Source organism: Zootoca vivipara, chromosome 12, assembly GCF_963506605.1.
Source record: "Zootoca vivipara chromosome 12, rZooViv1.1, whole genome shotgun sequence".
NCBI classification, from domain to species: Eukaryota; Metazoa; Chordata; class Lepidosauria; order Squamata; family Lacertidae; genus Zootoca; species Zootoca vivipara.
The window spans coordinates 6180293-6203634 of record NC_083287.1 but is presented as its reverse complement, the minus strand read 5'-3'; the positions used below and the strand labels follow the sequence as shown (position 1 = coordinate 6203634).

General features: G+C 43.3%; 1 protein-coding gene across 5 annotated transcripts in view; it reads right to left on the bottom strand.

The window, feature by feature from the left end:
- ELMO1 (engulfment and cell motility 1) overlaps positions 1 to 23342 on the bottom strand; it is a 318071-nt gene that overhangs the window by 252862 nt on the left and 41867 nt on the right. For 4 of the 5 annotated variants that reach the window (XM_035129257.2, XM_035129260.2, XM_035129258.2 and 1 more), the window contains exon 2: positions 1393 to 1546. In XM_035129257.2, the coding sequence (XP_034985148.1) occupies positions 1393 to 1470 (78 nt within the window). In that variant the 5' untranslated portion in view covers positions 1471 to 1546. Of the gene's footprint in view, positions 1 to 1392; positions 1547 to 23342 lie in introns of those variants that run through there. The other variant, XM_035129261.2, reaches the window with a different exon arrangement.

Sequence of the window (23342 nt, the reverse complement as noted above, 5' to 3'; positions counted from 1 at the left end):
CACATGCCTACTTTATTCCCCAGCCTAGAATGCATTCTGTGCAGTTCATGATTTGTCATAAGCAAAAACGACAGTATCAAATGCCACTGCAAAGCTTCCTAAAGTGAGTTGAATTGCACTACCAAAAAAAAACCAAACAAACAAAACCTGCATGCAACAAACAGTTCAAATGATCTGCTAGAGGCAAGCCAGGGGTGGAGGGAGGGAGGACAAACAAATAAATACAGGCTCACGTGGAGTGGCTGCATGAACAGCTTTCCTGTGTTACCTATACTAGAACAGCAAGGTGTGGCGAGATTGTAGAAAAGATGAGATAAAGTGTTCCAACTTTTTGTTGGTGTGAAATTTCAGAAATTTCAGGAATTGGACTAAAATAAAAAAAAAATCCTTCAGTAGCACCTTAAAGACCAACTAAGTTTTTATTCTGGTATGAGCTTTCATGTGCATGCACACTTCTGCACACGAAAGCTCATACCAAAATAAAAACTGAGTTGGTCTTTAAGGTGCTACTGAAGGAATTTTTTTATTTTGCTTCGACTCAGACCAACACGGCTACCTACCTGTAACAGGAATTGGGCTGTTTGTTCTTGCTGTGCCTTAAGTGAAGGGCCTTGGATTCTGTCTTTGCAAAGAGGCCCGGATAATTTTAGCAGTGTCACTCCACTCATTCTGAGGTTATTCCCTAGGCCAGAAAGGAGCTGCAGTGGGCGATTTCTACTTGAATGAAACAGCAAGTAGAACAGAGCTATCTCCACCACACATACCGGTATGTAGCTGCCAGGGGCTATAACTGCAGCAAAAGTGAGGCTATGCAACTACAATGAAGCACTGTTTTGCACTGGACAGATTTCTCTGCATCTAACAGTCATATCAAGGCTGAGCCATACACTGCACTCCCAAGTTTAGCCAGATAGTCAGAGCTCAGGAAAATTCACAGAAGCACAAATGCACCAGAAAGCCTTTTGTAGACCCTTCTGAACAGAAGAAACCAAGAACCAGCTTGGAAGGGCAAGTCTAGTCCAGCCCCTTGGAGTACTTCACTTTAACAGTTAAAGGCATTCTGTAATTCGTTAAGCTGAGTGCCAACTAGATGTCTTAAGACACACAGCCAACAAGGAAAGTAATACTTTTAACTCCAACGTATTATCCATACAAATTCTAATCCACCCTTCATTTATGAAGGATTCGTGAATTGTATAAATCATCAATCTATAGAAAATTACAACTGAAGAAGAAGACACCCCAAATGCAGCAAATGTTCAGTTTAGGCAAAAAGTAGGTGGTAGTTCCATAATCTTATATACGTTGTTATCTGGAGGGCATAATGAGTATTAAAAACTGCCTATGCAAAATTTCATGGATATGTAGGAATACACAGAATCAGCCACTTACTTGATCAATTTCCATCAATTTGGGGAAGGCACCAGGCCATTCTATAGCCACTTTCACAATATCTGCGGGAGGCGGCATTTTTAGTTGTCACCGTTCTTCAAAGCTAGTGAAACTGAGCACTGAATGCTGCAGAGTGTCTCTGTTTCATTCACAGCTGGAGAAAGAGAAAGAGGAGAGAGTACTGTTTAAAACAGATTCAAGCACAAATGTGTCTATTTGCATCATTTGGCAGGTACACAAAAGGTGTGTATGTTTCTGAAAGATTACACATATTCACACACTAAAAGTTTGAAATTATTCAGTACTATATTGCACAGCATGTAACTAGACAATCTGCTCAAAAGATGGCTGAAGCACTAAAATGTACTGTGAACAGCAGCCATGCAACAGATAGAATTTAAAAAAAAACATAGAAATTATCTGAACTATATTGCTAGAGAAAGGCTGAAAAAAAGATTGAGCATTGCATTCCAGAGTTTTGAAGATCCAAAATAACCTGTTAAATATTCTAGTCCATCACCTTTCAAAAAGCATTACCCATGAAGATGACCAGAAAACATTTCCCCTTTAATTACGGCAATGATCCTTTGTATGTTCACAAATAGATCATTGCACTATAGCAACCAGGATGTCAGGAGGAAGGCAAAATAGAACAGCACCAGACAATGCAGCGACATCACTTAGAGAGAGAGAAACACATTTAACTCATCAGATATATAAAGCACTTCTGATCAGGGGCGGACAAAGGCATTCCAGCGCCCGGGGCAGCACTGTGGGTGTGCACCCGGGGGCAGGGCATCGCCGTGCAGCATGCATGCGTGACATTGCCACGCACGACGCATGCACCATATGCAGCGGCTCCGCACATACGCGCTATGCAGCGGAGCCGCCGGCAAACCGCCCAAGCGCCATCCAGTATAGGGATGCTGCCGCCTGGGATGATCTGGGATGCGGAGTCGCGAGCAGAGGATCCCGGCGTGAGAGTGCTAGAGCGGCATCACCGGCAAGCTGTGAGCAAGCCACGGAGCAAGGTTTTTTAAAAAGCCTCGCTCTGCAGCTTGCTCGCTCACTGGCTCAGAGCGCGCTTTGCTTGTTCCTGGGCGAGGGGCAGGCCAGGGAGGGGCGTTAGTGGCCTCCACTGATGCCCCTACCTGGCCCGCTCCTTGCCTCCGCCCCAGCAGGAATAAGCAAAACGCGCGCAGAGCAAGTGAGCGAGCAGCCAGCCGCCGAGCGAGACTTTTACCGGGCGGCGGCTGGGTGCTCGCTCGTGGGGGGTTGCACCAAGTGTCACCCTCCCCAGAGTGGAACCCAGGGTGCCGCACCCCCATCACCCCCTTGCTACGCCCCTGCTTCTGATTTGGAATATATGGGACTCATCCTTTAACTACCTCTGCCTTCATGATCTAAAATAGCTTCATATAGTTACACTACCATGCAAACCAACTGATACTGTGGGCAGGATCCAGAGCTGGACAACATACAAGCTCCACTTAGAACTGGAGCAATATTCCATTAAAAACAAGTTTCTAGTCATAAAGATGGAAGCTTGAAAGAAAAGAACAGTGAGTGTGAAAAATAGATACAGTGGTACCTCGGTTTAAGTACACAATTGGTTCCGGAAGTCTGTACTTAACCTGAAGCGTACTTAACCTGAAGCGAACTTTCCCATTGAAAGTAATGGAAAGTGGATTAATCCGTTCCAGACGGGTCCACGGAGTACTTAAAGTGAAAGTACTCAAACCGAAGCGTACTTAAACCGAGGTATGACTGTATTTAGATGTCCCTGCTGTAAGACTCGTAATTTAAAAGTATGAATCATGAACTTCGGTTCAGATATCAATTTGATGAGATGCTAGGACTTTCTCACCGTAATGGCATAAAGGCCAAGGAGTAAGTGAAAGATAGCTTGGGAAATAATGAACCAAGCACAACTACCAGAGGCTCCAGACTTTGAAGACTGTGGGGCACAAAGGGAGGGGCACCAATAAAATCATACATAGGATCATTTTTCCAAAGCCTTAGTCTTGGTCATACAAGCCAGACCTACTTACCAGACCTGATAGGTCCACCACTGCCTGCCTGACTCCAACAAGGGCTTTGTAATCCACCATGTTCATATAACACAATATATGTGCTTGGTTACACCTGCCAAAGCACTATGAACTCGAGAACTCCAAAGGAGAGCTGTCAGGATTCCAGAGCCCAGCAATGTCCACCAGGGCAATGACTCAAGAGGTGGTTGTGTTACCATTCTAAGGAACCAGACTACAAGTCCTATCTCCAAGCCTGATGCAAGAGAGTGGGAGCCCACTGAACCAGAGCTCACAGCACCAGGGTCTGCAGAATCGGAGCCGGGACACTCAAAGGCACCTTCTCCTGAACCTGAGGATCCAAACACCTCTCCAGTCCAACAGTGGTAAGTGCATCAGGTCAGATGCGATGGAGCACAAGGCCAGAGGTTGGCTCTTTAAGAGACACCAATTCTCCACATTTTTTGGTGGGGCGAGGGAGAGGTGGGCTGGAGGTTGGAATTTTAGTTCACATCCTACTCTTGTTGGACAAAGTGACTCATTGGGAGCTCTCCATGGCGCAGAGATGGCCAGCCTCTCTGGCGCCTTGGATCAGTGGGACCACAACAAGACTAAGGAAGCTACTCTCCCTAACAAGTAACTCACTCCCCCTGCCCACTCCTTTCCTCCTCCTTCTCCCCACTGTCATTGCTCTTCACATGCAAATTGTTACCAAATCAGAAACCGGAAATAAAAATAAGGCTGCAGCCCTAAGCATGCTTACTTGGCAAGTTAATGCTGTCAAAATCCACAGAACTTACTGCAGAGAAAATAGGATGGGGGCAACGATGTGAAAGACACCATTATTTCACTTTCAAGTCTAAAATGTGGGACAAAGCTTCTGTCCCCCCCCCCTCCATTTTTGTTTTGTTTTTTGATGCTGCCACTGGTGGGGGGGACCCTCTGGGATTGCACCCTCCTATGCATTTAAAGGGACCCCTGGCCGTTAGGTCCGGTCGCAGATGACTCTGGAGTTGCGGCGCTCATCTTGCTTTACTGGCCGAGGGAGCCTATTTATCTACTTGCACTTTGACGTGCTGAGTAACGGGAGCTCACCCCGTTGCGGGGATTCGAACCACCGACCTTCCGATCGGCAAGCCCTAGGCTCTGTGGTTTAGCCCACTTTGCCACCCGCGTCCCTATGCATTTAGGATGGCATATAAACTAGAACTGAGTCTTTTCTCAGACCTTAAATCAGGGGTCCCCAAACTAAGGCCCGGGGGCCGGATGCGGCCCAATTGCCTTTTCAATCCGGCCCGCGGATAGTCCGGAAATCAGCATGTTTTTACATGAGTGGAATGTGTCCTTTTATTTAAAATGCATCTCTGGGTTATTTGTGGGGCATAGGAATTCATTCATATTTTTTTTTCAAAATATAGTCTGCCCCCCCACAAGGTCTGAGGGACAGTGGACCGGCCCCCTGCTGAAAAAGTTTGGTGACCCCTGCCTTAAATCAACTTGTTTGAGTTCTAATATTCGCACAACAGTCATCTTTCCTTCCTTCCTTTCCACCATAAAGAATCCATACCATCAGGAGTGAGGAGGGGTAGGGATGATATAAAGAGTTACCATCCACATCCCCGTCTCTCACTCTCCTCCGCATTTCTCTTATGAATACAGACGAGAATAGAATTGTGTTCACACCCTGCTGGCTTCCTCTGCGGGGATCAGAGTAAAAAAAAAGTAGGCATGCGTCTGAGCAACATGCTCAGGCATAAAGACAATTACATCAGCATGGGGGTCTTTACAGAGCTAAGAATTTAGGTGTCTCCCCCCCCCCCTTTTGGTAAGCATGCTCTCTTTCCATGGACCTCATTTTCGAAAGCAATAGTCACAGTTCTGCTTAGTTTAAATTTTAAAAGATTGGAGAAGGTAAAAAGTCTGACATTCAGCATGTGTCCTTCTGACAGCTAACCAAGATATGCTGCATTCGTCATTTTGGACGAGGCTTAGGCAACTGCAGAAGAATGCATTACACATCACCCCAAAGTTTGGCAAAAATTAGAAATTTAGGTGCCAGGAGCACTTTTTAAAACCAAAATATAAATTACACCATTAAAGTCCTAGCTCTGGGACTTAATGATAGTACATTGTGTATTCCTTCAGAAAAGTACGGTAATATCAAGCACATTGCAGCTTTTTGTAAGGGCCGGGATACCCTGCTGCGCTGCAGTAATTAACTCATAAGCTGAAAGGGTTGGGAACATCCCTGGTGCAAGTCATTAATAGGAAATGCATTAGTTCTCAATTTGCCAACAAGGCTCTGGGAGATTTAATTCAATACCTGAGCTGATATAGGCAAGCATTGTTCACATATAATTTTTTAGAGTGTCAGGTTTTGAGCTGGAGGGGCGGTATACCTGTATACTCCCCTGAATTTTGTTTTTGTTGTAATATTATTTCGTCTGTAAATAAAAGTTTACAGTGTGCATGAAGGGAGTGTGTAGTTTGACCCTGAGTGGCTGTGTTGCCAAGGATACACACGACCCAAGGCTATTTCGAGATATTTCCTCGGTTAGCTGCCCATATGTTAGCATGCAAGCACTGGGAGCAGGGTCCCATCAAAGACATCTTTAACTATAAATCCCAAGGCCACCTGTAGTAGACAAGCTGTCAGATTTGTCTGAATAGGCACCTGCAGCTTGGTTAACATGTGACCAATTACTTGATTACAGCCAGACCTATGGAGGATACAACAGTACTATCACCATGCAAGACATATTGGGGAGGGGGGGACACTAAGAAGTGGGTACCAAAAAACATGCTTGGACAAAAGGATGGCTCCTGACATCATCATCTGGGGATCATTGGATCAGGACTGTTTTCACACACTAATACCCCATCCTGGAGAATTATATTTTATCTGCACAATCAGAATGAGTTTCTGGAATCAAATTGCTTTTTCTGTGCAGCCTGAGCAGGAGCAGTCACCATTAAGAAAAAGAGGTCGGAGTAGGCCAATATGTATGTGGATTGTCCCCGGATCGAGTGACTTTTTTTTCTTTAAGTTCTCAAATCTCTTAACCCAGATCAAGGTTGTCATGTGAACTAACCAGATGAGAATCAATCACAGTCAGTCCATCGTTTGAAAAATAAGACTTTAGAGAAGTCTTGCCCAAAATGGCAACTAGGCATTCCGCTTTGGAGACGACAACCTTGGTTTAAGGAGCCTTGGGCGCCTAGTTTATATATCTGTTTCTAACACTGGGCAAAAGTGGGTTCTGGGTCTGGAACACTTAAAGACAACTGCCTTTAAAGAAGGTTAGAGCAGCCCTGGTGGATCAGGGAAGCATTCAGTGGGCAAACAGGTACCTATGGGAAGCTCACAAGCAGGGCATTACAATAGCCACCCCCTGGCAATACTCTGAGGGATGCTACTTCTCATCCTGGAAGAAGTACGCAGCAATCGTGACTAGCAGTCACTGACTTTTAGCACACTGGGGGTTTTTTTTTACAAGTGGGCCTAGTCTTGTGAAATGGCCTGCCACTTCATCCATATCCACCCCTTTCACTTTGAGTCTTTATTCACATTTATAGCTCACTCCATCTCAAAGGGTGAGTAACAACTGCAAAATCCACCAGGGATATTAAAACACCCTTCTCTGAGGGCACAGAGACTGGAATAAATTGAAATTCTTGCTGCTCAAGAGAGGGGATGCAAAGCAGGAAAATTGCTTAAAAGGTAAAGGTAAACCGTTAGGTCCAGTCATGGACGACTCTGGGGTTGCAGGCTCATCTCGCTCTATAGGCTGAGGGAGCCGGCGTTTGTCCGCACACAGCTTCCGGGTCATGTGCCCATCATGACTAAGCTGCTTCTGGCAAACCAGAGCAGCACACAGAAACACCATTTACCTTCCCGCCAGAATGGTACCTATTTATCTACTTGCACTTTGACATGCTTTCAAACTGCTAGGTGGGCAGGAGCTTGGGACCGAACAAGAGCTCACCCCGTTGCGGGGATTTGAACTGCCGACCTTCTGATCGGCAAGCCCTAGGCTCTGTGGTTTAGATCACAGCACCACCCACGTCCCTCTGCTTAAAAGTAGTACGGTAAATGTTAATAAAAAGAATAATCTTCTAACCCAGCTTTTTTTAAAAAGGTGCATGCATGTGACCCTAATAAACCTATTTCTGCATAAACATCTGGGGGAATGTTTCGAAACTGGGGAAACTTCCTGACTTTCAATCCAGCACGTGGGTCACAAAACCAGTTTTATTCATGAGATTCATTAGGCCTTAGAAACAGCAGCTTAATCCTATGTATGTTTACACAGCAATAAGTCTCACTTTGTTCACTTAATTCCAAGTAAGTGCAGATAGTAATAGCAGCCTTACTGCTCTTTTGCTACTACAGACACAAGTTACTTTTGGAACAAGAAAACCAGAGGCTTGAAATTCTCGTTTCATGTTTCACAAAACACTAAATGGATGTTGCACCATTTCTCGTAGTAAAAGTATTTAAGAACATCAGTGATCTCTAACGATCAGTTGCAATAGACTCTTAATACACCCCATGTGAAGATTCACTTATAAAGCATAGGGGGGGGAAAACAAAATCAACTTCCAGTATTGCAAAAAACATTACTTCCTACACAAGTGAGCACAAAAGGGACACTGTGAAGGGTGGTGGGGTGGTGTTGCATAGCCACGTGTTGCTACGGTAAGCACAATTATTACAACACTCCTGTGTGTTTGTGAGCACACACACAAACCGCTTGTATTCAAGTCTAATGGCCTAGGCCAGTGATGGGCAACCTTTTGAGCTTGGTGTGTCAAAATTTGCCAAAAAACCGAGCATAACTCAGGTGGTGTGTCACTTCGAGAAAACCCCCATAATTTTGTGATATTTATAGTTTAAATTAAAAAAATGTATAATTGTAATATATAACTGTATTTAATAAATTATTTAACCAAACCAAAAACCCCTTATTTATCACAAAGTGCCCAGAGTTGTTGAGCTTTTTGGGGGGAGCTGCTGACCAACGTTTTGGAGGTTTTTTGGGGGGTGCAAAGAGAACAGAAATAAATGATGAATAATACCTTCGCTGGAACTAACACGCAGCACTGACATAGTCTGCCAAAGTGCCAAAAAACCCAAAACAGAACAGGTTAAAAAACGAACGCTGTTACACCCAATCATAGTCTGCCAAAGCACCAGAAAAAACAGCACAGAAAGGATTAAAAGACCAATCTCTGGCTACCAGCAACAACAACAACAAAGGATCTGGGTTTTAACAGCGGAGACAAGCTGTAGCGGAGACAAGCTCTAGTGGAGACAAGCGGGAGAACAAATGGGGGAAAAAACCCACCACCAACAGCGCGAATGGGCCAATGGGGGGCGTGCCAGCAGTGAGGGCTCTGCGTGTCACATCTGACACACGTGTCATAGGTTCGCCATCACTGGCCTAGGCTTACAAAAACCTGAAGCAGCAAATTTAACAGAAAGGGCCTTCTGAGAGCAAGTCTGATGAACAAATTTAGAAAGATAATACATACTAAATTAATACCCCAAAGAGATATCTGAAGAAGTGTGCATGCACAAGAAAGCTCATACCAAAATAAAAACTTAGTTGGTCTTTAAGGTGCTACTGAAGGATTTTTTTTATTTTACCCCCAAGAGAGCTATTTTTGCATTTAAATAGCATGGATGAACAGCCAACTCTAAAGGAGTTGTAAATTCTGTCTGCTGGAAAGCCACCGCATGGATTCACACTGCAGATATGCAGAGAAGCTTCCTTGCGGCATTCTTTAATCTGCCAAATGTTCAGCTGTTATCACCTCCGATCTGAGCACAATGAGCCAACTGAGAGTGAAACCATATGCTGCAACAGCGTGGGCAAGTTATAGCCCTCCCGTCAGCCACAGGCAGCGTGGCCCATGGTCAGGGGCAAGGGGACACCCAGCAACATCAGGAGTTCTCCATGACTGTTTAAACATCTTATTCCACCCTTATCTGGTTTAACTAGATCATGATACATAACACAAGAGAAAATAGCAGTCGGTACCTGGTATAAGCTTCCAAGCTATTGCCATAGTAACATCCTCAGCATCGACGTGCCCCTATGATTTGCAATCTCCCTTGGCTCTAATGTCTACGTATAATTCAGATGGCGGAATCTGGTCTGTAAGGTCCTGCCTATTCGGAACCTGGTTACGTTGCCATTCCAGAACTCTCCATCAGAACGGCAGTTTTGTTCATAATTTAATGGCACTACAGCCCACAGAATGTATCCAGCACACATGTGCATAGCCTTTGAGCACTGGTTGCATTATAAAAATCCAAATAACAGAAAGCTACCGAATACAACAAACTAACCACACGATACCCGCTCTGCATTTGTAAGGACATGGATCACTTAGTGAGGCAGCACATACAGTTGGAACTCCCTGCCTTTTGAGACCAAGCAGGTGCCTTCACTGTGCCTGCTAAAAACATTCCTCTAAACATTCCTCCATTAACTCTTAATAACAGCCACCATAAGCTCATGCCCTTTATTATGTTCACCCTTAATGTTTTTCCTAAAAAGGGAAGTTACAATTGCATTTACATTTGCTTTTAAGGAAGATGCTCTAATCCCAGCAGTGGGGGGTAGGCATTTCTGTACCACATGTTTCCATCTTCACGGTTCCCCTTTTCAGAACATCACCTCTCAGATCCTATAAACATGGTGATGGTCATTACTGGTTCCTATCCAGGATAGAGACAATGGTGCATGAAAGTTCTATGGTTATACCAAGCAAGAAAAGCATCACCAATTAAGGTTTGTAAGTTTACACATCACAGTCAATATGTAAAAAATCAATATACAGTAGTACCTCGCAAGACGAATGCCCTGCAAGACAAATTTTTCACAAGACGAATGTGTTTTGCGATCTGATGGTGACTCACAAGACAAATTCATTTTGCGAAGAATTCGTCTTGCGAATCGCGGTTTCCCATAGGAATGCATTGAAATTCAATTAATGCGTTCCTATGGGCAAAAAAAAAAAGAAATTTCAATGCATTCCTATGGGAAACCGTGAATCGCAAGACGAATTTTTCGCAAAACGAATTGACTCGTGAAACGAATTAAATTCGCCTTCCGAGGCACCACTGTAACCACAATTAGTAACCACAATTAGAACCTACTTTTGACATTCCTAAACTGTATTCACTCATGGAATACAATCAATCCAAACTTAAGGGGAGCCTAGTCAACTCAGCGGCTTTGCATACAGATTCAGTATTCTGTTCCAAATGAAATTCCACCTTCGGAAGACATTGCAACATTGCCAAAGCATGAATCTTTTTGGTAACTATAAAGGAGGGCCTTTCAGAGGATTCTCCCCATCCGCCACCCAAGTGTTTCTATAACCCCTTGTGTACTCATCATTGCGGTGTCTAATTGTCCACATACATGACATAGTGGTTGTTGGAGGAAATCTAATGGAATGTGTTAAGGGGAATGGCCAGCATCCTGAAAGGCAGCCCGTTCTTAAGAGCCTCTTAATCACCCTTGTTTTCGCTTTTTAAGCTTTCTCCACAAACAACTGTGTTTTGCTGCTGTGCTCAGGAGAAATCACTGTTTGCTTAATGCAGCTCCACAAAGGCTCTCCCAGCACGGAACATTTCAAAATAAAGTTTTCAACTGAAGTAGGCAATTCAGAGCTTCCTAGGGGGTTTGACGCCTTCCAGGGGGAAAAAAACCTTCCTTCAAGTGCTATAATTTTGCAAGAAATTTTGTTGCGCTGTGAGGGGAAAGGTGATCAATTCTGAAGTTCTTCCCTCACATTTCAAAACTGATTTTTACACCAGGAGAGCTCAACTGCTACAAACAAGGAATATGTTGTTTAGCTTTCAACCACTGTACTTATAAGCAGGATGGTAACCAACTGGTCTTGATCCTAAGGCCATCCTAGAGTTACCACTTCCCACAGAGGGAGGGTAGGTGCATAAACTGTCTATCACTTGTATGGGGGGGGGGGGGTTATTGAAGTAAAATGTCTCCAGGATTATGAGTACACAACTCCAAGTGTTCAAAATGCACAGGGGCCGCCAATTAGGCCTACCAAGTAGCACTTGCGTTTCCACAAAGGTTAGGAATGCTGCAATCTATCTGGCGCCGAAGTTTAGAAAAATATTTGCACACCCCACAAATGAAACCTACCAATAATCTAAATAGTTAAAGTTATGTTCCTTAGTTATCTGGGGATAGTTATTTTGTTCTTGATCATTATTTTAGGATTTATTTCATGCACAACATTGGTTTAATAATAGGTTTTTATGTTAATTTCATGTCATGCTTTTCAGTTATTGTAATCTGCTCATCCAGATTTCTAGTAACTCACTGGAAGCTTTCTATTGGCTTTTTGTGACCCCGATTACTCCAGAAAACAGAGACAAACTCAGAATTTACAATGAGAATCCATGTTGCCAAGCATACATCAGTGGGGGATGTGCTATCAGACACAAAGATCACTTCACCATCTACCTCTGGGAATATATCCCATGGTTTCTTCCCAACCAGGTAAAGCACATATAGCTATAAATTATCTGGATGTCCTGCTCTAACACAATTCTTTTCCCAAGGACAGTTTAAAGGTAAAGGGACCCCTGACCATTAGGTCCAGTCGTGACCGACTCTGGGGTTGCGCGCTCATCTCGCATTATTGGCCGAGGGAGCCAGCGTATAGCTTCCAGGTCATGTGGCCAGCATGACAAAGCCGCTTCTGGCAAACCAGAGCAGCACATGGAAATGCCGTTTACCTTCCCGCTGTAGCGGTTCCTATTTATCTACTTGCACTTTGACGTGCTTTCAAACTGCTAGGTTGGCAGGAGCTGGGACCGAGCAATGGGAGCTCACCCCGTCACAGGGATTCGAACCGCCGACCTTCTGATCAGCAAGCCCTAGACTCTGTGGTTTAACCCACAGCGCCACCTGGGTCCCAGCCAGGACAGTTTACTGAACTCCAATTTACTGAAAACTACCAACTCACAGCCAACTGCAACTTCTTGCAAGGAAAGTCAAGAAAAAGATGCAAACACAGATCCTATACATGTCTACTCAGAAGCAAGTCCCACTGAATTCAATGGGAGTCGCTCTCAGATATATAGGATTGCTGCCTTAATGACTTTTTGCTTTCAACTCTCTGTTCACCAACCAATCAGAATGCTCCAAAGATCAAAGATATTTTCCTTTCAATAAATATGCCTTGCTACTGAACACAAACATGTGATAGAACAGATCATGATGAAAGTCCCACTGATCCTTCATTTTTTGAGAATTGCCTACTAACAGTTCCCTACCACTATACTGGACCAAAAAAATATGCCCATTTTCAACAATCCTTTGGGGGAACAGGGGAATTCTTGGATGTTCTCATTGGAACAGAGAATGTGTGAAGTCTAAGTTAACAGGACCCCGATTTTTTAATAGATAAAAACTACTCACCAAAATCATGCACACGCAAATACTAAAAAAAAAAGGTCTAAAAATATTCCTCATATAAAGATGCATGTTCCTGGGAGAACCAAACATTTCAGTTTTATGCTGTATATGACTATACATTTCCAACTGGAAATGCTTAAGCTCTACCAATAAATGGAGTGATTCATATACCCCAGAGAACAAGTGGTGAACAAGGAGAACACAGTAAAATTTAGATTTCATCCCTTATTAAAATAAAGCCACTGATTTCCAACACACCTTGATTTATTTGTGTTTTTATTTATTTGAGATCACAACACTTACAGGGGAGCTTCAGTGAAAAACAGTTTGTCTTCCAATTCCCGAGTCTTACGTAGCCAAACAACAATGCACATCACCACTGGCCAAAAAAAGAAAACACTTTGGAATATTCAAAATATGTATTCCATTTTTTTTAAAAAAAATTGATATCTTAGCACATTGTGGAGCATTACCTTTAAAAAATAGCCCCTGCTGCTGCATATAGATTGAGAGGGCTGAATGTTGCTCAATTACAATGGCAATTGAGCTATGGAGCGGTTTGGGGAAAAAGCAGGTAGCTTTCCTTTTTAAAAGGTTAGAAGTTCAAGGCTAAAGTGCTCAATTTTGAATAAAAAACATTCCTAATTCAAGGGCCAACTGTGCTCTTTAAAATGCAAGCTTTTGTTTTCTAAATGGCTTCCCCAGCTGAGCCCCTTTCTCTCTGCAATTCAAATCAGGCTCAAGATGATGCAGAATGTCTGAACAGCACGTTTATAGCCATGCAGGTGGTAGAGGGCAATGCCCCCCTGCCCTTAAGGTCTCCATGTGCACCAGCCCCCAACTACTATTTCTCTGACCTAGTTGGGTTGAGCAGGGAAAGTCTGGAGGGTGTTTTTTATCTGCATTTGCAGAAACAGTCAGTTCATACTTCCAGAGCAGTAACCAGAGGAGGAATGGCCACTGGGAAGAATGCAGAGAGAGGAAGGCTCAACCAGATGCCTTCACTTGCCCCAGCTGCAACAAAACATGTCTCTCCTGTATCGGTCTCTATAGCCACAGCAGGCACTGTTGACTTCACCTTCAAATGTGCACACCTCCATTGTCTCCGGAGACAAACAGATGCCAACCGCTTGAACACCAGCAGAACAGTCCATACAATTAGGCAATAATGGGATGCATGGCCCCAGGTATCTTACCAGGCAGATGAGTTCCTGTTCAGACATCAAAACTCCTTAAAACTCCCCTCACAGAGGCAAGCATGTGTTGCACATGGGAAAAGTCTGCCTCAGTTTGCATCCTCAGACATCTAATGCAACATGAATATTGGATACAGGTAGGTAGCCATGTTGGTCTGAGTCGAAGCAAAATAAAAATTTTTTAAAAAGCAAACCTTTTTAGAACTAAAATATCCACCTGATGAAGTTAAACAACAGATCAACAGAGCCAGACTGATACCTAGAGAGAACCTGCTGCAAGACAGACCCAAAAAAGAAAATAACAGAACACCACTAGTCATCACATACAGCTCTCAAGTTAAAACAGTACAACGCATCATCAGAGGTCTACAGCCTCTCCTGGACAATGACAGCTCCCTTTCTCAAGCTCTGGGAGGAAGACCTTTCATTGCCTACAGACAGCCACCCAATCTTAAACAACTCCTCACCCACAATAATACCACCACCAGACTTAACATGGACACTGGTACCAGAGCCTGCAATAAACCCAGATGCCAACTTTGCTGCCACATACACCCGGAAAACACCATTACTGGCCCCAACAACATCCAACATACCATCTCAGGACTATTTAATTGCTCATCTTCTAACATTGTGTATGCCATCAAATGCCAACGGTGCCCTTCAGCTCTCTATATTGGACAAACAGGCCAAACCCTACGCCAAAGGATAAATGGACATAAATCTGACATCAGGAACCATAAGACAGAGAAACCAGTAGGAGAACACTTCAATCTCTCAGGACATTCTATACAAGATCTCAAAGCAGCTGTTTTATTACAGAGAAATTTCAGGAACAGACTGGAAAGAGATGTTGCTGTATTGGAACTCATTACCAAGCTTAAAACCATGGAGCCACCTGGGATGAATAAAGACATCGGATTCTTATCTCATTATACATGATCAAGCTTTCTTTAGCGCCTCAGCCCTTGCTCCCCCCCCCCAGGACTAATTGCAGTCATCAGCAGTCGTTAACAGCCATCTACAGGTTTACCACTCCCATCAGCCCATCACCCATTCCCACCCACCCCCACCACCCTCTGTATATACATAAGGGTCTGACACTTCTGTTTCAAATGTATCTGAAGAAGTGTGCATGCACATGAAAGCTCATACCAAAATAAAAACTTAGTTGGTCTTTAAGGTGCTACTGAAGGAATTTTTTAATGAATATTGGAAATGGTGTATTTCAAGATTAAAAAGTAGAGTTTGAAACGGAAGTAGTTCTGAACCGCCCAGCTTCAAATACAGATTTTATTTTTAGGTACCACCATTCTATACAGATCTTCAAGCAGGAGGGTCTGCACTGGGTTTCTGTGATGTCTACCCAACAAGAATTCAGGAAATCAGCAAGCACAGTCTCGTTCTACCATCACACTGTACAAACACATAACAACAAGAGCCATGGTTATCCTTAACTATAGTTAGTCAAAACATGTAAACCTCAAACCATAGTTTACAAAGCTGGTTTGTCTCCATCAACTATGTTAAGATGAGCAAGGGTTTAGGGCAGGCATCCCCAAACTTCGGCCCTCCAGATGTTTTGGACTACAATTCCCATCATCCCTGACCACTGGTCCTCTTAGCTAGGGAACATGGGAGTTGTAGGCCAAAACATCTGGAGGGCCGCAGTTTGGGGATGCCTAGTTTAGGGCATGAACAACATGCAGACTCACTCACTCACGGGGCACTGGAAGAGCTCACGATTCCTGTGACTTTGTATTAGTTTCCCCAGGCTGCACAGCAGGGCACATTTGTACCTGTCTGCTCAACCTAGTCATTGGTCACATTTATATGCAAAGGCTTTATTGTGGTGAGCTAAGACTTTTACCGTAGCAAAATAGAAAAGTGTTAACATATGGAGATAAACAGTATTGTGGAAATGAAGATTAACAATCTGACTGAACGAACAACAGCTGCCCCACTGTTCTGAAGGAGCTTCTAGCATTATTTAAGATTTGGGGTGTTTTCAAGATCTGTGTCGTTCTATTAATAGCTGCTGATAAAGACTTGAGGGTAGAAACGGGCTTGGTATATTATAATTAACTAGCTGGCCCGGCCACGCGTTGCTGCGGTTCTTTCCTGTGATTTCCCCCACTCTGCCCGGACACATGACTTATCCTGCCCCATCCTCCCACCACCACCCTGGTTCATCCCCGTGACTGTCCCTACCCTGTCTCCACCCATGAGCTATCGAGCCCCCTTTTCCCTTCCACCCCCGCGGCACATCCACGTGATTGGCCCCACTCTGTCCCGACCCATGAGCTATCGAGTCCCCTTCTCCCCCCCCACCCCTCCGACACATCCCTGTGACTGGCCCCACCCTGTCCTGACTCATGAGCTATCGAGCCCCCTCCTCCCCCCCACCCCGTCTGAGCCCTCTGTTGTCCCTGGGGAGTGTTGGCCCCTCCCCCCTGTATCTCCATACCTTGGCCCCCACCCTTGGAGAAGGAACTGTCAGTTTCTGGGTTCTGTTTCCCAGCATGCACTTTTGTCTGAGCCCTCTGTTGTCCCCATGGAGTGTTGCTCCCTCCCCCCTGTATCTCCATACATTGGCCCCGGCCCGCGCACGCATCATGAACATTTTTATGTACTGTATTTAGATTTTTAAAAATTGAAAAAAGAACATGAGAAGCAGAAGTTATTATTGTTTAATTTTATTTTGGTGGGTATTGTATGATTTGGGCGTTGTTGTGTGTTTTGTGGTTTGTTTGTTTTTTGTTTGTTTGGGTTTTTAAAATTTGGAGGTGGTGTTTTGAATGTCGAATGTGGTTTCGGATTTTTTTATTGTGATGTTTGCGATGTTTTATTTCTCTAGTTGGGGTTGTCATATATTTTGGTGTGTAGTGTATGTTTTTGGTGTGGGTGGTTGTTTTTTGGTTTTTTATTTTTGGTGTAATTTTTGGGAATGTAGGATGGGATGTGGGTTTTTTTTTTTTTTGGTGGTGCGGCTTTGGAGGCAGCAGCGTGCGACCTGCCTTTGTATTGGATGCTGCTGGAGAGTCTTCAGAGCTTCTGCTGGTGATGTCTAATTTGTGCGCCACTTTTTTGCGTTTAATCATTATTTTAGGTGTGAAAGGTGTGGTTTTTTGATAATTTTTTTAAATGTTCGATCCCTCCCTGATGGGCAAGGTACGTTGTGCCCAAATTTGTTGCAATGCGGTTCAGCAGTTACGGAGAAAGGCTGTGACCTCTGCACGTGCAATGCCTACATTTATATATATATATAGATTTGCGTTCAGCATATGACTTTATAATAAGTGACTGAACAAAATGACATACCTATATGGGAAGTTTTGATGAATTTTCCTTGAGGGTGGGGAAATTTTCAGGGACTTTTACGGTGCCATGAATTTGCAATTCTTACTGTAGTAATTTTCCTACTAACTCTGTATGTTGGAGTTTGCTCTTTCTTGGCTGTGCTCATTGGAAGAAGGAAATGTATGAAAACTGTTGTATATCTCAGTGCAGGTGTTGTCAAATTGCCATCTATGTACCACCAAGGGCCACATGAGTTTCATTCACATCTGTGGAAGATGAAGAGAGGGAATGGCACATCCATAGCATTAAATATTCTTATAAATTTTAATTGTATTTTTATTCCTTCTTTTATCTCTCCCGTTGCATTTTGTTGTATTGTAGTTTGAATTCCACGAGAATTCAATTTGCAGTGCAATGTGTACGAGATATTAAAAAAAAATCCAATGAAAAATCATGGAATGTCTATCACAGCACATTACAATTGCTGCAACAGGAAGAAAAATAACTGAGGAGTCCGCCAAGACATTCGGAAATTTCCAAATGGTCCATGAGGAAAAAGTGCTTGGGAACTAAAGTCTAAATGCACTACTACACTTTAAGTCTTCTAGCTTCTCAGAGACTTTTGAGAAATAAAGGGGGGGGTGTAGCAGGCTTTGCCATCAAAGAAGCTTTTTAGCAGCAGCTGAGTAGTTCAGCACTCAGAAATGTTTCTTTGTGTTTAATGGGACTGTGGTCTAAACCACTGAGCCTAGGGCTTGCCGATCAGAAGGTCAGTGGTTCGAATCCCTGCAATGGGGTGAGCTCCCGTTGCTCGGTCCCTGCTCCTGCCAACCTAGCAGTTCGAAAGCACCTCAAAGTGCAAGTAGATAAATAGGTACCGCTCTGGTGGGGAGGTAAATGGCGTTTCCGTGCGCTGCTCTGGTTCACCAGAAGCAGCTTAGTCATGCTGGCCACATGACCCGGAAGCTGTCTGCCGGCTCCCTTGGCCTATAGAGCGAGATGAGCGCCGCAACCCCAGAGTCGTTGGACCTCACGGTCAGGGGTACCTTTACTCTCAGGCAGGATTGCAGCCTAGGCTTTGGTTTACGAATTGCACTGGGGGGGAGCATAGCTACAGGCAGAAATTCAAGAGGCTAAGATATTTAGTATGTTTTGTCCTCTTTGGTAAGTGGGTCAGAGGGGCCCAGTCAAGTCTGTTGGAAACCTGGTGCGAACAGGTGACTAAGTCATGACTTAATCGCCACATTGCAATGCAGATTCAGTGCAACTAAATCAGGCCAACTCAAAATTATCCACCAACATCTGCAGCCTGGACGGGACAGGGGGGAAAGGGACTTACAAGTCCCTGGAAAATGGACAGCAAGAATGTGAAAAGCTAAAAGTTTCGATAGATTATAAACAAGCCTTAAATTAAGCCTAGAATAGAAAGTCTCTGGAAAGTCCTGCTTCTTTGCAAACAGCTAGATAATGTTAGCCATGGGTGACTCATTTTCCTTCCACGTCATTAACAGAAGCAGTTTTAGTGACCAGTTTCTTGCTTTAAAGCACCTATAATAGAAACAGACAGGATACAGATCTCCTATTCCCAAACATTAACAGAAAGTCTATTTGACAGGCATACAATGGGGCAACACTGAATATACATACAGTGGTGCCTCGACTTACGAATTTAATCCGTTCCGAAGGCACCTTCGTAGGTCGAAAAATTCGTTAAGTCGAAAAGCGCCATTGGAAACGCGATTTCCCATAGGAATGCATTGGAAATGGGAAAATTCATAAGTCAAAGCAACCCCATTTAAAAATTCTTAATTCGAAAAAACCCTATCTAAAACTGCCACGGTTTCTGTTCGGATGTCAAAAAATTCGGTTGTCGAGTCGTTTGTAAGTTGAGGTACCACTGTATATGAAATGTACAGTTTGGACTGTTAAGGTAGAAGTATTCGAGCTTTCAAGTTACACAGACTTCTTCAGCAAATCAGAAAGTTTCATCAGACTACTGAAAACAGGACCACTTTGTACATGTCCCAAGTAAACTCGTTCTTTCCCACCATATGTATGAATGGAGTGAAAACCAGGTCTGTAAATGTAGACTCCAACTCCTGTTACAGTTCACACAAACCTAAGGGTCATTCATATGCTCCAAAGCCTTGCATATAGAGAACCAATGCATGCCATTGCTGAATGTGTTGTTTCACTCAACTGAGCTATAGAACTTAAATATCAGTTTTATTCTCCATTCAGAAAGTTGCCCCAACAGAAAATGTAGTCTTTTAATGAGCACAAATCACATAGACATAAAAATGCCTATACTTTTCTTTTAAAAAACAAACCAAAGTTATTCTCCCAATCAAATGCGCTCAGCATAATATATTTTGTGGCGTTTCTACCCTTTGCTCTATTTTAATATAAACACTGCCATCGTGGAGTAGCACTTACACTGCAAAACCAAGAAATACTTTCACAGCAGATAATTAAAGCAGCCTAATTTGCAACCACAACTGTGCCCTGTTATCTGTGCTTTGTAGAATTATAGAGTTCTGTGCTCTGCAGAATTACAGTGACAAACTTTTACAAGCCAGAACAGCAATTATGTGTTCCTTTGACATGGCATATAGCATGTTTTTAGAAAAATCTAAGAGCAGGAATACTAAAATTAAAACAAAAAATAGCCACACCCAAAGTTTTGTGCCATTTTTAAGCAGGAGAAACTATCCCATTTTGGTGGGAGAGTGCAGTAGACTTGTTGTTGTTTAATCGTTTAGTCGTGACCGACTCTTCGTGACCCCATGGACCAGAGCACGCCTGTCTTCCACTGGCTCCCACAGTTTGGTCAGACTCATGCTGGTGGCTTCAAGAACACTGTCCAACTATCTCGTCCTCTGTCGCCCCCTCTCCTTGTGCCCTCCATCTTTCCCAACATCAGGGTCTTTTCCAGGGAGTCTTCTCTTCTCATGAGGTGGCCTCAGCTTCACGATCTGTCCTTCCAGTGAGCACTCAGGGCTGATTTCCTTCAGAATGGATAGGTTTGATATTCTTGCAGTCCATGGGACTCTCAAGAGTCTCCTCCAGCACCCTAATTCAAAAGCATCCATTCTTCGGCAGTAGACTAGTGCTCAATGAGAGCTGGACCATAAAGAAGGCTGATCGCCGAAGAATTGATGCTTTTGAATTATGGTGCTGGAGGAGACTCTAGAGAGTCCCGTGGACTGCAAGAAGATCACAGGGATAAGGTGGGAGGGAGGGGGAGGGATACGTCCATAGCTGCCAAGTTATCCCTTTTTTAAAGGGATTTTCCCTTATGCTGAATAGGCTTCCTCACGAGAAAAGGGAAAACTTGGCAGCTATGGATACGTCATGGATCGGCACAGGGTGGGGAAAACCACAGGGATGAGCCACTGCAACGCGTGGCAGGGCCAGCTAGTTTACTATATAAAATAGTTAAACACAAAAGCCACAGGTGTGATTAAAACAAGACTAAAACCCTAACAAATGGACACTCAAGGTAAAGACCCATTTATCCAGCTGACAAAGCCTCTTGGAACAAAAGCGTCTTCAATTGTTTCCACAAAGACAAGAATACTATTCCACAGAACAGGGGCAGCCACACTAAAAGCCCTGCTCCGAGTTACTGCAAAGCGAGCTTCTGAGATCTTTGGAATTTGCAGGACAAACTTTCCCGCAGAATGCAATGATCTACTGGGTATATAAGGGATCACCTGAAGCAATCTCTGGACCAACCCCAAAGGTAGCCCCCCCCCGCATTGCAGTAATCCAACTGTGAGTGTTTAAGCACACCATTTATAAGTTACACTAACTGTGTGGGGAAATAGCTTTTGATTGAATAATATGCGTTGATTCAAATAGCACACTTACTTTCAAATTATTAAACACAGAATTGAAACAGTTGCATTAAAAAAAAATTAAGCTGCACTAAAAGCTGCAGAAATAGTTATTTAGTGGAAGAGTTGAATATTCAAAAATTAGCTTAATTCAAAAGAAAGACAGCATACATCTTAGCTTTCAGACTGAAAAGGAAACCTTTAATAACCTGAATTTACCCTTGAGAACAGTTATGGGGTTTCTTTTTACTGGATTTGGTCAAGAGATTCTGATTCATGTTAGGCAAGAACAGAACGCTCTGCTACGTTGCTAGCCAAGCTTCACACGCAATATCGCACCTAGATTTGTGTACATTATCACAATGCATGGTAATTACACATTTTATTCTTAGATATGTGTGTATATCTAATGGGAAATGGCATTCAACTGTACCCTCTCTCATCACACAATACAACAGATGCAACAAAGAAGAACACTACGTACTGTACATTTTTTACTTCAAAGGCAAAATATTTGTCTAAGACATTTTCAACCAAAGCAGCTGCTGGGATACAATGACTTTTTAACACCGCCACCACACTCCCTTTCAAGATGTTACTTGCCACCACATTCACAAAAACGATTCCCCAGCCCATGTATGTATGTGAAGTCAGTCTGTTGTCCATTGTTTATTTCAGGGACACACCGGCATGCAAATAACCATGAATTTTGTTTTATATCGCTTAAAACAGTACATAGGAGAATCCACACACACAAAAAAAGCCTCCCACAAGAAATAAGACTAGCACATGGATGTTTGAGATTGCAGCATTGCAGAGGGTTGAGCTAGATGACCCTCAGGGCTCCCTTCCAACTCTACAATTCTATGATTCTCCGACAAGAGAGGAAAGACTTAGCAAAGCTCCAGTCTGAAACTATATTCCGGTATTACATGCAGAACAGCTCTTATGTGAGTATTTATTTAACAGTCTGCCGGGGGTGGGGGGGTGGGGTGGAGTCTAGATTTGCACTTAGAAATTTTAATAAATCACATTTCAGATAATGGCTCAATTTCCCTAACAATGTAAGGAATACAGATTGCTCTACATGATTTTCCTTTCTTGTTGCTCTTATTAAAACATTTTAATAAGCTGATCAATCAAACGAATGCCTCCCCAAACCTGAAAATAAGAAGCGAGGGGCAGAATCATATGGCATGGGATTCCATTCATTCAGGGTGGTGAGTGTCTTGTTCTCTCATTATTAATGGAAAGGTGGGGGTGGAGCAACATCTTTCATGTTTTGTTGAATATTTGCAGAAGTACTTTTCTTCAAGACAGCATACCTTTAATCTCAAGACATTTTTCCATGAGCTCCTAAGTAGGTCACCGACTCAACCTTCACTGTTAAATTCTTCCTGCCTAAAGTTAATGCTTTTTCAATGCCTTACTGTTACAGAACGTTGGTTTATTCATAAATCCAATTCCTTCGCCTTCTCAAACGAAACAGTTTAGAAGTGAAAATGCTTTGTATGGTTTGGGTTGGGGGGGGGGGGTTGGCCAGTATTGCAAACCCCGTACATCCCTTTTAACTTATTTCTCATGTGCCATTTTCTGCAAAAAACCACCTTTGAAAGCTAACTGTGTCTCAGAAGGCTAAATGTGCTTGCTGAACTGAGCTAATTAGTGATCCCTTTTTCCCTAAAGGACACATTCATAATGGTCTTTTCTTGAATTATGATCGTAGTGCTTTGTTTCAAACTATAATGAGAAGGCATGTGCTTTTAATAGACATGTGAAGCATCACGCCGAAGGCTAATGAAAATGTGTGTTTTGTGACCAGGGATCTAAACCCCTGTAAATTCAAGTGCAAGCATAACTCTGACGATTCAACAGAGAATCAGATTTGGTTCCGAAGGCTAGTTTTTACTTTATTTTGCAGTTACTATTTGTACTCCTCTCCCTATGTAAAGATAATATGCAGCCTTGTCATATTCCTTTCCCAAGCTGGTATTAAGATTGCCGGAAGAAATATCAACAACCTCAGATATGCAGATAATACAACTTTGATGGCAGAAAGTGAGGGGGGATTAAAGAACCTCTTAATGAGGGTGAAAGAGGAGAATGCAAAATATGGTC